This window comes from Gouania willdenowi, chromosome 12 (genome assembly GCF_900634775.1).
Source record: "Gouania willdenowi chromosome 12, fGouWil2.1, whole genome shotgun sequence".
Classification (NCBI taxonomy): domain Eukaryota; kingdom Metazoa; phylum Chordata; class Actinopteri; order Blenniiformes; family Gobiesocidae; genus Gouania; species Gouania willdenowi.
Genome location: NC_041055.1, coordinates 12,769,677 through 12,784,588, shown reverse-complemented (window position 1 = coordinate 12,784,588; position 14,912 = coordinate 12,769,677). Strand labels below are relative to the sequence as shown.

Here is a 14,912-nt window from a genome sequence, read left to right as displayed (position 1 = left end):
TAATCTACATGTAAAAATATAATTGCAGATATCTGTAATTCAGTTTCTACATGTCGAAATGACATTTTGACATGTTGAAATATATTTGTTACGTGTGAAAATGGCTTTACAGATATCTTGAATTAACATTTCAACATGTCAAAATTACATTTTGAACATGTTCAAATGTAATTTCCACTAGTGAAAACTAAATTGCTACATGTCCGCCATACTTATTAAATGTTAAAAGGGCTTGCCATATAGGGGTACTTGGGAAATCCGTACATTCATTGAATTTGTAAAATCCGCCAGGACGGCCCAGACATGACCACAAAAGTGGACATGTCCGGGTATAACCGAATGTATGGTCTCCCTACAACTGATGAAGCTGATAAATTTAGTTTAAAATTGTCTTTTTGCATAGCAGTCCATAAGTCAGGTCAGATGATGCTCCCTGTAGTACCGCTTCTAGCCCCACATTCTCTACCACTGAGAGTCGTGGACTGTCCACTACAATCATTTATCTAGTGAGTTTGTTCATCTGTCCTTCATGTCATCTTCATCCAGTGTGGATTGGCAACACTCAAAGCTGCCTGCTCGGAGCATGTTGCAGCTAGCCTTGTCCGAGTGTCCGTGCTCGCTGTCTGTGCTCACCGCAACATATTTAGCATTAAGGTGGTAGTTTCAGAGCTCTGGTGATCTGCAAGCTCTTTCTTTCACAATTTCCACACAACTGGGTTTTTGTTTTCCATCCGGTGTAATTATAAACTAAAACCAACACCCACGAAAGACTTCTCCGGTTCTCCTGTTGTATATATATATATATATATATATATATATATATATATATATATATATATATATATATAATATACTATATATATAATTTTAAAATGTAGAAGTCTCTGACGGCCAAATTTAGTGAAGTAAAGCTAAAGTTTGGTTTTGTTGCTTTGTTACAGCTTTAGCTTAAAGCTAAAAGTTATTTGTTGAATTGGTTAATATACATTATATATATATTATATATATAATGTAATACAATTATTACACTATTTGTATTACTAGTAAGAAAAAAAAAAAGTTACCAAAAATGTGAAGATTATGTAAATCTGTGTTCTCCAAAAGGCTTTAATCATATATACACACACACACAAACCAAGGGCAATAAGCCCTTTAATCCATAAATCATTGACTCACTCTATGATGTAATAAAATTATTACACTATAGGGGGAAAATATTTTGCCTGCCCCATAATGTAATAACAAACCCAAATTGTAACAAGTTGTTAGCATTTGGGCAAAAAGTTGTTACATTTTGGTCTCAGTTTCTTGTTACATTCTTTTTAGATTACATTTCGGGCTCTGCACTTTTTTTTTTACATTATTGACGAGTTAACAAAAGTAAATTAACAATTTACTTTTGTTAATAACAATTCGGGTATTGTTACATGTCGGGTCGTTGTTACATATCGGGCTCTAACAGGGCGAGCCAATTTTGAAAATGTAATTACAAAAATGTTAAGACATTTGAAGTTTTGGTACCCTTAACATGCATGGCAGGCTTCTTCACTTGCAAACAAGTCTAAGTACACCAACGGAGACATTTCGTTTTTTGGAAAATTACGCTTTGCCACAGGAAGTACATTTTGCGGAAACTGATCATCTTCCAGACAAATGATCATCCACTTGTCCAGAGCATTTCTGAACACATTTGAGAAGAATGTGTTAAAAACTGTCAACACAATGTATAGTGGAATGGAAGAAGTGCTTTTCTATCACCACCAGGGGGTAGTAAAACTTGACGCGTAACTTAAGTCATTAAATGCAGAACGCGTTCCCTGTTATGCACATGATTTGGGGTTTTGATTGAATGAGTTTTGGCTGAGTTATTCCAAAATTTGCACTTTTAAAAATGTATGCAAATTTGAGTTGATAAATGTGTGCCAATGTGGTTTGGCCAATATTTGAAAAAGTTTGGCCCTCTAAATTCAAAATTGCAAGCTTCCTGTTGGGAAACGCTAGGTGGCGCATCAAAAAACTACACAGTACATTTTTCAGCAAACTATACTCTCCTGCCAATTTTATTAAATTTCACTAGACCGTCATGAGACCGGTTAGTTTTACCCTACTGATGATGTGTTGTTGCAATAGTAATCCTTTTCTGACACAAATCTAAGTGTCAGAAAAAGAATAATAACAAAAATCATCTGTACTGAAATAGGGCAATGACACCACCTTTGGTGCTCTGGGCCTAATAATAATAATAAGAATCCGTACAGAAACAATAGGGCCTTCACGCAGCTTTGCTTCACGTGCTCTGGCCCTAATAAGGCCTTTAAAACATCATCCTGACGGCACAGGTTGATGTACACATTCACAATAACCACTTTTAGTCTTTAGTCTCTTGTGCACAATTAGAAATGAGCCTATTGGAGAGACTGCTCGTAAAAGTGAGAGCGACGAGGCTGAGATGGTTTGGTCATGTGTATAGGAGAGATAACTATGTATGGAAAAGGGAGGGGCAGCCAGGTTTGAGAAGAACACAAGTTCATTGTGGAGGTTCATGGATACAGTGCAGAGCAGACCATTAGTGTGAGGATAGAGGACATATTAGTCAGAGGTTAAAGGAAGATCTGCTCCTCTACTGCTGTGGCAGCCCATAAAGGAAAAATGTTAAACAGTGTTAACTGGCTCATGTATAGTCTAAATTTTCAAAATCATCTGCTTCATTGAACCTCTCATTTTTACAGGCAAGTTTACTCTCAGTTCCTAAAGGAAATGATCATTCAGCCCGGGATTGCCAAAGCCAACATGGGTTTTTCAAGAGAAGACGTTACTTTGGAAGACCACGTGAGTTTTCTTTGTTGTTGTGTGCAACTTTGACACCAGAGATTTCAGTTCAACAAACCACTCAACTTCTATATAATATCTCCTTCAATGTTTGTTGCTTTGCTTTTTTTTAAAAAGAGTAACTAAACTCCAAACCCACTTTTTTCCGCTGAAAACATATGTTGATTGATCCTGGTCTAACTTTTAACATCTCTCTATTAAAGCAGGGAAGGTCTGTCTGTGAAAAAAATTAAATGACAAAAAAACACACAAAAATTACCCAAATTCTTCATCATCATCATCAGATGGTTCATAGCACACATAACACAACAGACATATCAACAAGAAGACAAATTAATTCACAAGACATGAAAATAACAACAAAAATATGCAGAATTACAAAAAAGTAGACAAAATAATAATAAAGAAATCTACACAAAATATCACACAAATACAACTACAAATACATCTCTCTATGAAAGCAAGGTGTGTGCGTCTGTCTGTCAAAAAACTTTGCAGATCAGGATCAGACTGACTGAGAGTTTCAACATGGCTGCTGCTTGGTTCAAGGGTGTGCAATGTCAGATTTGTTTTGACTGCAATGATATCGTTAATAAATTATTTCATAAAGGCTTTGGAAATTCCGTGTGCATCTAAACTGACTGTTGTGGATTAATGACACTAAACAAGTCCGGACCAAGTCTGTTCCGGTCTGAGGAGATCCGGATTCCGCTAGGACAACAAACTTGAATCGGAATAGATGGGTTCAACGCCCTACAGTGTCCTTGCTAAAAGCCAAAATATATAACACAATAGTTAGCAATTTACACATTTCACAACAGACCTAAATGTCCCTGACATCGCACCTTCAAACACAACATAATTTGGTCATCCATGACAAAGCTACTTAACCTCCCACTTACAGTATCTATAGCAATACATACTTCCTACGGGCACTGCCCTAGTTTTTATGAAAATTTTTTGTTGTAAAATGTAAGAGTGACTGCCCTCTAAGGGTTGAACACCAGCTAATTTTGTAAGGATGTACTGATCGATCGATGCCGATTTCCTAAATTTTGGGGATTGACGATCAGCTGATCCTTGCATATGAAACCAATCTTTTCAAGTGATTTTTACTACCTCCGCAAATGACTGAATGTCAGCCACTTTACCCTTCTGATGTGAGGATGACTGACAGGCCCGCCTACCAACAATGTGCACGTGCAATGTGTCTGCTACACATGTTATTAACAGTCAGTCACCGGAGCATGGTCCACCAAGCATGTCGACTGTTTGGCAGTATTACACGTTGAAAAAAACTGATTGCCATTTGTAACTCGTGATGCAGAAGTAAGTCGTGGTGGAGCCGCAAACAAAACGTTCAATACAACAAACCTCATTGACCATGAGGTCCCCTCCGAAAGTATTGGAATGGCAAGGTCAATTTCTTTGTTTTTGTTGTATACTGAAGGCTTTTGGGGGTCAGATCAAAACATGAATATGAGACAAAAGTTCAGAATTCCAGCTTTTATTTCATGGTATTTACATCGAGATGTGTTCAACACTCAGGACAGAGCACCTTTTGTTTGAACCCATCCACTTTGAAATGCTGTAATGTGACCGTAAAAATACAGTTAATGCTCAAAAGCCCTAAAAAATGGCTGAGTTAAAACCGTTCTGCAACAAAGAGTGGTAAAAGGTTTGTCATCACTTATTGCAAATGCTTGATTTTAGTTATTATAGCAAAGGGGGACACCACCCACTATTTGGTTCAGGGGACATTTACTTTTTCACATTGGGCCAAATGGGTTTGGATTTTTTTTTTCCCTTAATAAATAAAATCATCCTTTAGAAACAACATTTTATATTGACGGGTTGTCTTTTTGAGATATTGAAATTGGTTTGATGATCTGATTTATGTGTGACAAATATACAAAATAAACAGGAATAAGGAAGGGGGCAATTGAGTAAAAGCTTAGGTGAGGCTAATCAAAGCTCAGACACAATGCATATTTATTTTTGAACAAAGGTTTATCCAAATATAGAAATGTTAGCTGAATATCTCTCTATAAAAGCAAGGAACGTCTGTCTGGCTGGCTGGCTGTCCGTCCGTCCATCCGTCTGTGCGTCCGTGTGTGTGTGCGTGTGCATGGGGGGTGGATTGCTTCTAAATTCAAATTCATGCACACCAGTCTATCAAACGCATAAACAAACGCGTACCCTGTGCCTGCATGTCTGCACGTGCAATCTACATTTCCCATAGACTTAGAATGGGTACATGGCACAATGCACAAGTCGTGTCTGCATGAGTGCTTGCATGTTAACACGTCTGCACACCTACGCCACACCTGAATGTGTACCTAATAAACATAAGTCACAAGTAGATGCAGGTGTGGCAGGAGTGAGGCTATAGCGATCAGGTGACCTTCACTATGTAGCACCGTCTACATGACATGTAAATATTTTAAAAAAAAATATTGCGTGCGTGTTGGGGTGGATTGCTTCTAAATTAATGCGCACCATTAATGTGCCTGCACTGATCTACATTTACTTAGAATGCAGGTATGTAAGTGTGTATGTGAGTGTCAGCGTATAATGGACCACCATTTAGTCCGGTTACAGTCTGTGTCACGACACCCGTCCATAGAGTGGTAGTGACTGTAGTGTTACGCTCTGAGTCAGATCGTTGCTGTTGGACAGGATACAACAGTCAACACTCACACACACTTACTGACTTGCACACCTAACAATTTTTATAAGTGTTTACATGTCATGCAGATGGTGCTACATAGTGAAGCGCACCTGATTGCTATAGCTTCACTCTCGCCACACCTGCCACTACACCTAATGTATTCATTTAAATATATGAAAACACATTTCACAACAAAAGTAAATGTCCCTGACGTCCCACCTTCAAACACAACCTCATTTGACCATCCATGAAAAAGCTACTTAACCTCCTACTTTTCTATAGCAATACATACTTCCTACGGGCACTGCACTAGTATGACTAATAGAGGATCCTCCTAGTGGACACACACTATAATTGGTATTATAGTGTAATTATTTTGAAAAATTAATAATCAAACAAATTTGACTTCTTTTTTTCAGCCACTGAACCCCAACCCGGACAGCAGATGGAATACATACTTCAAAGACAATGAAATCCTTCTGCAGATTGACAAGGATGTAAGGTAGAAAAAAGATGCCATCATCACATAGGCCTTCCACGAGCATGCCTGAGAGTGCAACGTCCACAGCTCTGCCCTGCGAGCGCCCTGTACCAGTATGGGCCCTGGTAGACAGGATTTGAAATAATAATAATTTCAAAAGTTGATCTGTGCCTGGTTTGAATGTGTCATAATCAATTAATAACTAGATCTAATAACATTGTGGCTTGCTGATTGTATAAGATAAAAAATTTTGTCCTGAAAACAAATTTTCTTGTTACTTGTATACTGTAAATCTTTTTTTTTTTTTTTTACCATTTCATCTACGGCGTTCTTTGTTCAAAAAAACTGTTTAGGAGGCAAACCATAGAATCCTTGTTATTTTTTCCTACTACAAGACAACAACTTCAAATGTTAAATTGTTTTTATACTTTTATTGTAGCAACTAATGCTGTCGTGTGCAGGGTAAAAGTGTCTGTGTTTGTGCGTGCGTGCATGCAAAATTTGAAGACTTCTTGTTAAATTTAAGATGTAGGTCCAAATTAAATTTTTGCTACTCATGGTCCACTGCATATACATACCGAATATCATCAAGCTAGTAAAAACCAGTGGAAAATTACAAACACTAGGTGGCACTAACGAGTCCCGAAATTGCATCAATAAACAACACATTAAATTTTTCACCAAACTATGCTGTCCTGCCAAATTTCATAAAATGGCACCCCTGGGAATGGCCTCAAAAATCCCAGTAAAGTGTAAGAAGAAAAATAAGAAGAAGATTAAAACTGCAAGCAGTGATATTGGGCCCTCGCACCGGCCGCGCTCGTCGAGGCGACTCTTTCCTACCGGCTGCATTCAATGTCAGACTTCTTTCTGTACGGCACAAGGTCTGGTTGCGGAGTGGGGCATATGTCTCCCATGAACATCTGTGTGGTGCCGGTGAAAATGATTGTTTAATAAAATGTCCTTTTGCACACGATTCGTTAACAGTCCGTGGGCACTCTGCCCAACATATTGAGTCAGAAAGAGAGAGAGTGGTAACAGACAGGATATATTGCTTGTAAAACTAAGAGAAACAAATCCAAGGTGGAAAGAACATGCACAATTTATTTAGGGCTCTATTCTCCCCTGTGCATAAGTCAGAAAAGCTGCGCAGCGGCGCTGTTTTTGGCTGCGCTCTATTCTTCTCCTGTACTTAAGTCAGTCACTGCGCACCTTGATCCCAGTTACGCACTCTGTGTAGGAAGATAAGGGTTATTAATAATGGTTTATATGAATGAAAATATGAATTATGATTATTAATATTACTTCAACTTTTGCCAGTGTGCCTCTCCTTTTAACAGGAGAAATATGCCTAAGTTTTTAGACTAAACCCATTAATGTGAAACCAGGGAAGTGAATTCATACAGCAACATCTACACCTTAATACATAGTTTTAATGAATCAGAGGAATCAAAGATTACGTTTTACCTTTTATTAAAAATTCCTCAATTAACACTGTCAAAATATCATGGTAAAATGCATTTCTAGGCTAATAAAAGCCTAGAAATGCAAACCATTTATTATATGTAATAAAGTGAAATCACTCTTCACATACCAAAAAGTGCACCACTAGGTGGCGCTATAATGGGTGCAAACGCATTTTGGCCTGAACCTTTTACATTTTAAATCGCATCTTCCAAAACTTCATATCCACCTGTTCACAGCAAATGGCACGCTTGCCCCGTCATAATTCGTGACGTACTTCCACGGGCTCCGCGAAACCTGGGGGCAGAGTCACGCGTGAAGGCTTGGCCCCCTTTCATAACTGCTTGCAGTTCTAGTTAGGGGCCAAGCCCGCGGGGCCAGGAAACCGCGTATGTAAGCATACGCGGTTCCTAGGACCAGCGGTGCTAGGAACCCTATTGTAATCGTTCAGATTATTATTATAATTGGTACATTTTATTTTTCCTTGGGTAAAAGTGGTGCTGCAGAATAAACCGTGCAAGGTAGGGCGATGCCCTTTGGTGGTTGGGTCCAAAACCCCCAGGGGACCTTGGACGCAAAAATTCACTAATATCCGCCAGCAGGTGGCGCTATAACAAAGGTCAACGCGTCTTGGCCAATAACTCCCACACCATTTGTTGCACATTTAAAACCTTCACATCCACAGATTCGTTGAATAGCACTGAATCACCTGGGCTAGGCCACGCCCATTTCCACCTAAACTTTTCTCGGAGCAAAACCGCAAAAACTGGAAAACCTACTTTTTCGAACTACTCCTTGGGGTTTTGTCCAATCAGCGTGAAACTTGGCACGTAGAGTCTTCAGTTGGACGTGATATCCAGTTATCAAAATTAGTTTGTTCGGGTAAATTATGCGCAAATTATTAGCGAGTAAAATTTTCTAGATCGCTATAAAAATGCAAACTGGCACATATCTTGGTCAAAATAAATGCAAACAACACCAAATCTGAGATCCTGAGTTGGCATGTGACTGTGAGGGTATGCACCAAATTTGAATGATGGAGACCACGAGGGGGCGCTACAAATAACGAATATTTATATCTCTTAAATGGCACGACCAATTTTTACCAAATTTGGAGGGTACGATCTTGGGTCCCTCCTGAGGCGATATCTCAGTTATTCACGATTGGTCAAAGTGGGCGTGGCTAATGACATCATAACACATAAATAAACAAATTTATTTCTGCTGAATTATTATGTTGAGGGCAGTGAAATTTACAGGGTAGATATAGAAGACCACACAGACCACCCATACCAAAAATTGCACCACTAGGTGGCGCTATAATTGCAAAAACATTTTGGCCTCACATCTTCATAAAATTCATATCCACATGTTCCCTACATAGAGTCGCATTTTCTGACATAGGTCATGCCCACTCCCACAGCACATTGCTCTTTGTAAGTCACTCCATATCAAAAACCTACTTTTTCAAATTACTCCTTGGGGTTTTGTCCAATCGGCATGAAACTTGGCACGTAGAGTCTTCATTTGGACCTGATCTACAGTTTAGCAAAAAGATTTGTTCGGGCAATATGCGCAAAATATTAACGAGTAAAGTTTTCTAGCGAGCAATAAAAATGCGAACTGGCGCATATCTCGGTCAAATTAAAAGCTAACAACAGCAAATCTGAGATCCTTGGTTGGCATGTGACTGTGAGGGTATGCACCAAATTTGAAAAATATAGGCCACTAGGGGGCGCTACAAATAACGAATATTTATATCTCTTAAATGGCAAGTCCAATATTTACCAAATTTGGAGGGTATGACCTTAGGTCCCTCCTGAGGCGATATCTCAAAGGTATTCGCGATTGGTCAAAGTGGGCGTGGCTTATTACATCATAACACATAAATTAACAAACGTTTTTTTCTGCTGAATTTTTATGTTGAGGGCAGTGAAATTTACAGGGTAGATATAGAAGACCACACAGACCACCCATACCAAAAATTGCGCCATGAGGTGGCGCTATATTTGCAAAAACATTTTGACCTTTAACTTTCACATTTTAATTCACATCTTCAAAAACTTCAATTTCCATAGTTCCCTATATAGAGGCGCATCTTCTAACATAGGCCATGCCCACTCCCTTGGCATATTGCTTTTCAAATTACTCCTTGGGGTTTTGTCTTATCGGCATAAAACTTTTCACGTAGAGTCTTCAGTTGGACCTGATCTAAAGTTGATAAAATAATTTTGTTGGCTCAAAATATGCGTGAATAATTATTGAGTAAATTTTTCTAGCTAGCTATAAAAAATCATAACTGTTGCATATCTCGGTCAAAATAAATGCTAACAACACCAAATCTGAGATCCTTTGTTGGCATGTGACTGTAAGGGTATAAGCAAAATTTTAATAATTTACACCACTAGGGGGCGCTGCAAATATGGGAAATGTATATCTCATAAATGGCATGACCAATTTTTACCAATTTTAGTGGGTATGACCTTGGGTCGCCCCTGGGGCCGTATCTCTAAGTTAATTGCGATTGGTCAAAGTGGGTGTGGCTTATTACAACATAACATTTAAATAAACAAACCTTTATATCAGCTGAAGTATTATGTTAAGGGCTGTGAAATTTACAGGGTACATATATAAGAGCACACAGATCACCCACACCAAAAAGTGCACCACGAGGTGGCGCTATAATGGGTGCAAATGCATTTTGGCCTGTAACTTTCACATTTTAAATCACATCTCCCAAAACTTCATATCCACCTGTTCACAGCAAATGGCACATTGGCCTGTGTCCTGATGCTCGCCACAAGCCCGTCATCCTTCGTGACGTACTTCCACGGACTCCGCGAAACCTGGGGGCCGAGTCGCGCGGGAAGGCTTGGCCCCCTTTCATAACTGCTTGCAGTTCTAGTTTTATTTTATTTTTAGTTGAAACAGTTTGATTTTTGGAAACAACAGTTTGCTTGGTTCGGACAAATCAAGCATAGTGACCTGCGTAACAGCCGAAAGAAGTCCGTCCCGTGACCCACTGTGGTAAGCCACGAGCCGTTCTCTAACCCAGCTGCGAAGGCCAGAACGCCTAGGTCGGCTGAAGGGGTTAATCTGTTGAAACGCAACAGAAGTCAACGGTGGCACGTCCCACGGCGTTTCTTCAACACAGCACCGTGTCAACTCAGCTACCTGACATCATCTTCAAAGGTAGCTGAACGAACTCTGATCAGCAAGCTTGATCCACAATAGCTCACATACATACTTCCATAGCTACACACTTACATACACTTGCAACATGTTAACACACAGTTCATCTCATTCATGTTTGTCCGATCTCCCCTGTCTGTCTTCCCCTCTTTGTTTTATGAGCTCTCTTTATGATTTTATTCTTTGACTTAATGATCTTATTATTCAAATCTGTATCCTGCATTTTTATTCAATATTTAGTAGACTAGCAATCTGTGTGCTCTTCTATAGTTACCCTGTAAATTTCACAGCCCTCAACATATTACTTCAGCTGAAATAAAGGTTTGTTTATATATATGTTATGGAGTAATAAACCACGCCCACTTTGACCAATCGCGATTAACTTTGAGATACGGTCCCAGGAGTGACCCAAGGTCATACCCACCAAGATTGGTAGAAATCGGTCGTGCCATTTAGGAGATATAAATTTCTCTTATTTGCAGTGCCCTCGAGAGGCCTCATTTATTCAAATTTGGCTCATACCCCCACAGTCACATGCCAACCAAGGATTTCAGATTTGGTGTTGTTAGCAAATATTTTGACCGAGATATGCAACAGTTTGCATTTTTATAGCTCGCTAGAAAATTTTACTCGTTGATATTTTGCGCATATCTTGCCCGAACAAAATGTTTTGCTGATCTTTAGAACAAATCCAAATGAAGACTCTACGTGCCAAGTTTCACGCTGATTGGACAAAACCCCAAGGACGAATTTGAAAAAGTAGGTTCTCCAGTTTTTGCAATTTTGCTCCGAGAAAAGTTAAGCCGAAATTTGGGCCTGGCCTCGCCCAGGTGATTCAGTGCTATTCAAGGAATTTGTGGATATGAAGGTTTTAAATTTGCAACCAACGGTGTGGGAGTTATTGGCCAAAACGCGTTGACCTTTGTTATAGCGCCACCTGCTGGTGAATATATGTGAATTTTTGTGTCCAAGGTCCCCTGGGGGTTTTGGACCCAACCACTAAAGGGCATCGCCCTACCTTGCACGGTTTAGCCTGCAGCACCACTTTTACCCAAGGAAACATAATAAACATAATAAAAACCCTTGCAATTACAATAGGGTTCCTAGCACCGCTGGTCCTAGGAACCGCGTATGTAAGCATACGCGGTTCCCTGGCCCCGCGGGCTTGGCCCCCTAATAATAATCGGAACGATTACAATAGGGTTCCTAGCACCGCGGGGCCAGGGAACCGCGTATGTCCTAGGAACAACGCGGTTCCCTGGCCCCGCGGGCTTGGCCCCCTAATCAATGAATAGATGGTGAAGGGAAACGTGTTGAGCGTGAAACGGCCAGTGTCCCAAAACTAAAGTTTTGGGTGGCTTTCTTCCTTTGAGGCTCCCTTCCCAAGTTCGTTGATTGGTTTAAAGTTGCCAGCATCTCAGCTGGCTGCCTCTGGGTGTGTCTGGGGTGTGTGTATATGTGATGACATGGACAAACATGAGGGATGATTTACACTTAAAACATAAGAATGAGTTTAAATAATCTTTTCGACATCATATCTTGAAATATCAGGTATTATGAGACAGTTTGATACCAAACAAAAGTCATTATGCCTCTTCTCCCTTACACTAACTTTTGTGATGTTTTCTGGTATTTTTAGCACTTTTTAAATGATGAAACATCTAAAATAGTATTCTGTTGGGGATAGAATCATCTGATGAGTGGCATAGGACAGACAATATTTGCAATTTAAATTTCTGCAGGAACCATTTTATCCGTGCCGTCCACTCCTTTTTCTGGGAGGACCCTGGGTGCTGTCACGGAGCTGATCAGCTGTGTCCACCCGAAGTGTGCACGTAGGATGAAGCGTCATTACAATGAAACTGTGACAAACTATTTTAACACTGTTTGATCCAATGCAAGAGTAAATAACAAGTGAAACATTAATGACAGATGATGACTAATGCACGCTGATCATTCCTGAAGGCAGGAATGTAACAAGTTAATAAAATCAGGCTTTCCACACAAACAAACATTAATCTGTCATTAGTATGAGAGGGAAAAGAGAGATTTTAACTGTGGTTCGGACAGAAGAATGTGACAATGTAACAAGTTAATTTGATCCGATTACAGATCAAATCAACTTGTTACATTGTTTATCAACGAAGGCATTTTTTTTTTTAATTTTCATGGATTTCAATGACATTTAAAAGCATTAAGAAAACTTGATGTTCCGTGATTTCTAGATTACCCAAAAATAAATAGCTTCAGAGCGCCTTCATTCACAGACTATGCCCTTTTGGTCGATTTAAGCGCAGTGGGTGTGTCAGAAATCTGGACCAGAGAATACGTGCTGGCGCATAAAAAAGCGCTTAATTCCAGACCGCAGAATAGGGCCCTTCAAATTGGGGTAAAATTTACAAGTTATTATGGGTTTTAGAAGTTGAAATTAGTTTTATGTATCAGTTGAAAAAGCTCTAGGTATACTTCTGTCACCAGGCAATAATACATTTTATTTATAGGCCACAATGTAAGTTAAACATTATAAATGTATCCATATACATCTGAACAGCAGTCTTTATCAAATCCATTTTCTTTATATTTAACCAAAAAAACCCACCAATAAATGTTTTAAATTAATAGTTACTGCAAACACACGATATAAGTAAGGTATGTGTTCCGAGAATATGAGAACCAGTGCAAAGCATAAAGAAAACAATGGCCAACAATTGGCTTTTCATCAAAAATTTTCAGATCTTTTTTTGTAGTTACACTACCGTAATTTCCGGACTATAAGCCGCTACTTTTTTCTTACTTTTTCTCACGCGGCTAAATTGTGGATATTTCCCAGTTTGATTGAGCTCTGTCACATTAGACCAGGTGGAACAATGAAATTGTTAACATTAAATCATTTTTGCTTGCACATAACCATTGAGATCACTCATTTTGTAATGATGCACACTGCCTCATCATAGCAACGACGCAGAGAAATGTTGTCAGAGAGAAAAAGAGAGAGAGTGAGCGAGCGCCTGATGCAGCAGCAGTGGTGTGGATGCAGTAAAAGTCAGCCCGTGTGTAATAGAAAGATAAACAGCATAAAGTTGTCCTGACGGGCACCCTCATCAGCCAATAGGGTGTGGCCTAATTTAGGCTGCGGCATTTTTGTGGCTTTTTCTTAAAAAATTGCTAAATTTTTGTTATGCGGCCAATAAAACTACGGTAGTTTGTTTCCGCAGCTTACACGGGATTTGTATAAGGTTCAGCGACTGCAGTCTGTGTCTGCGGAGTGGAAGGGAGATAGGAGCTAATCACTGGTAAAAAGCTCAGTAAAAAACAAACACCAGGAATAAATAGTTGCTCCTTGGTAAAGATAATAGCTCTAACAACTGGTAAAAGGATGAACTTGGTGATATTACAGCCTGTACATGCAGTACGGGAACGCATTTACTCCGCTTCCGGGTCCTTGTGCCAGCTGTCTGGTGAAGCCTGTTCTGTTTACCGTATTTACAGAGGTCAGTGTGTGTTTAATAAGTCCGTGTGTGTCAGTGTGAAAGTCTGCATGTTTATGCTTCCGTCCATCCACTCTTTTCATTATATCCATGTCTTTTAAGGCTCTTATTAAATGGTCTCAGCTGGAGTCCAGGCCGCCGCCATCTTGGATTATGTCATCACTAGCGCGTCATCGCCGCAAGTCGTGCAAGCGCAGAACGACTCGAATTAACTTAATCTTTCTCAACAAGAACTGTTGATTGATTTGTCACATGACTGCTCCAGGGTTTGAGTTTGTTTTCCTTTGTTTCACATTTACCTGGGCTGTAGCTCTTTGTGTAATAGACTGCTGCCAACTTGATTGTAATGTTATTTCAGCAAGTTTCAGTTTTACAGTTGCAGTTGGTGATCTTTGTAATTGAATACCCTAGTTACAGTACAGCAACCAAATTAAAATGTATTAACTAAGGGAATGGTGACCTAGTGGTTAAGGACGCTGGGCTTGTAATCGGAGGGTTGCCGGTTCAAGCCTCACCGGGGCCGTCACTGTGGGATGTTGAGCAAGTCCCTTAACCCCGAACTGCTCCCCAGGGATGGGTTAAGTGCAGAAGACAAATTCCAATAATGTACTAACATTACATGGCCAATTAAAGGCGAAAGCCCGATTTAATCTTAATCTTAATAAAAATGGCTTGTGTAAAGGCTTTTTCAATTGTAAAAATTCTCTTCTAAAATCTGTGACCTGTTGACTTGCACAACTCAAAGAATCGGAATCGAGAATCAGAATCGTTAAAATCCAAATGATGC

General features: G+C 39.6%; 1 protein-coding gene across 5 annotated transcripts in view; it reads left to right on the top strand.

Moving 5' to 3' along the window:
• The window catches only part of tbc1d13 (TBC1 domain family, member 13), a 62,938-nt gene that overhangs the window by 41,274 nt on the left and 6,752 nt on the right, over positions 1-14,912 (top strand). For all 5 annotated transcript variants that reach the window (XM_028462455.1, XM_028462458.1, XM_028462457.1 and 2 more), the window contains 2 exons: positions 2,730-2,829; positions 5,920-6,002. In XM_028462455.1, coding sequence (XP_028318256.1) covers positions 2,758-2,829; positions 5,920-6,002 — 155 coding nt within the window. In that variant the 5' untranslated portion in view covers positions 2,730-2,757. The remainder of the gene's footprint in view (positions 1-2,729; positions 2,830-5,919; positions 6,003-14,912) is intronic.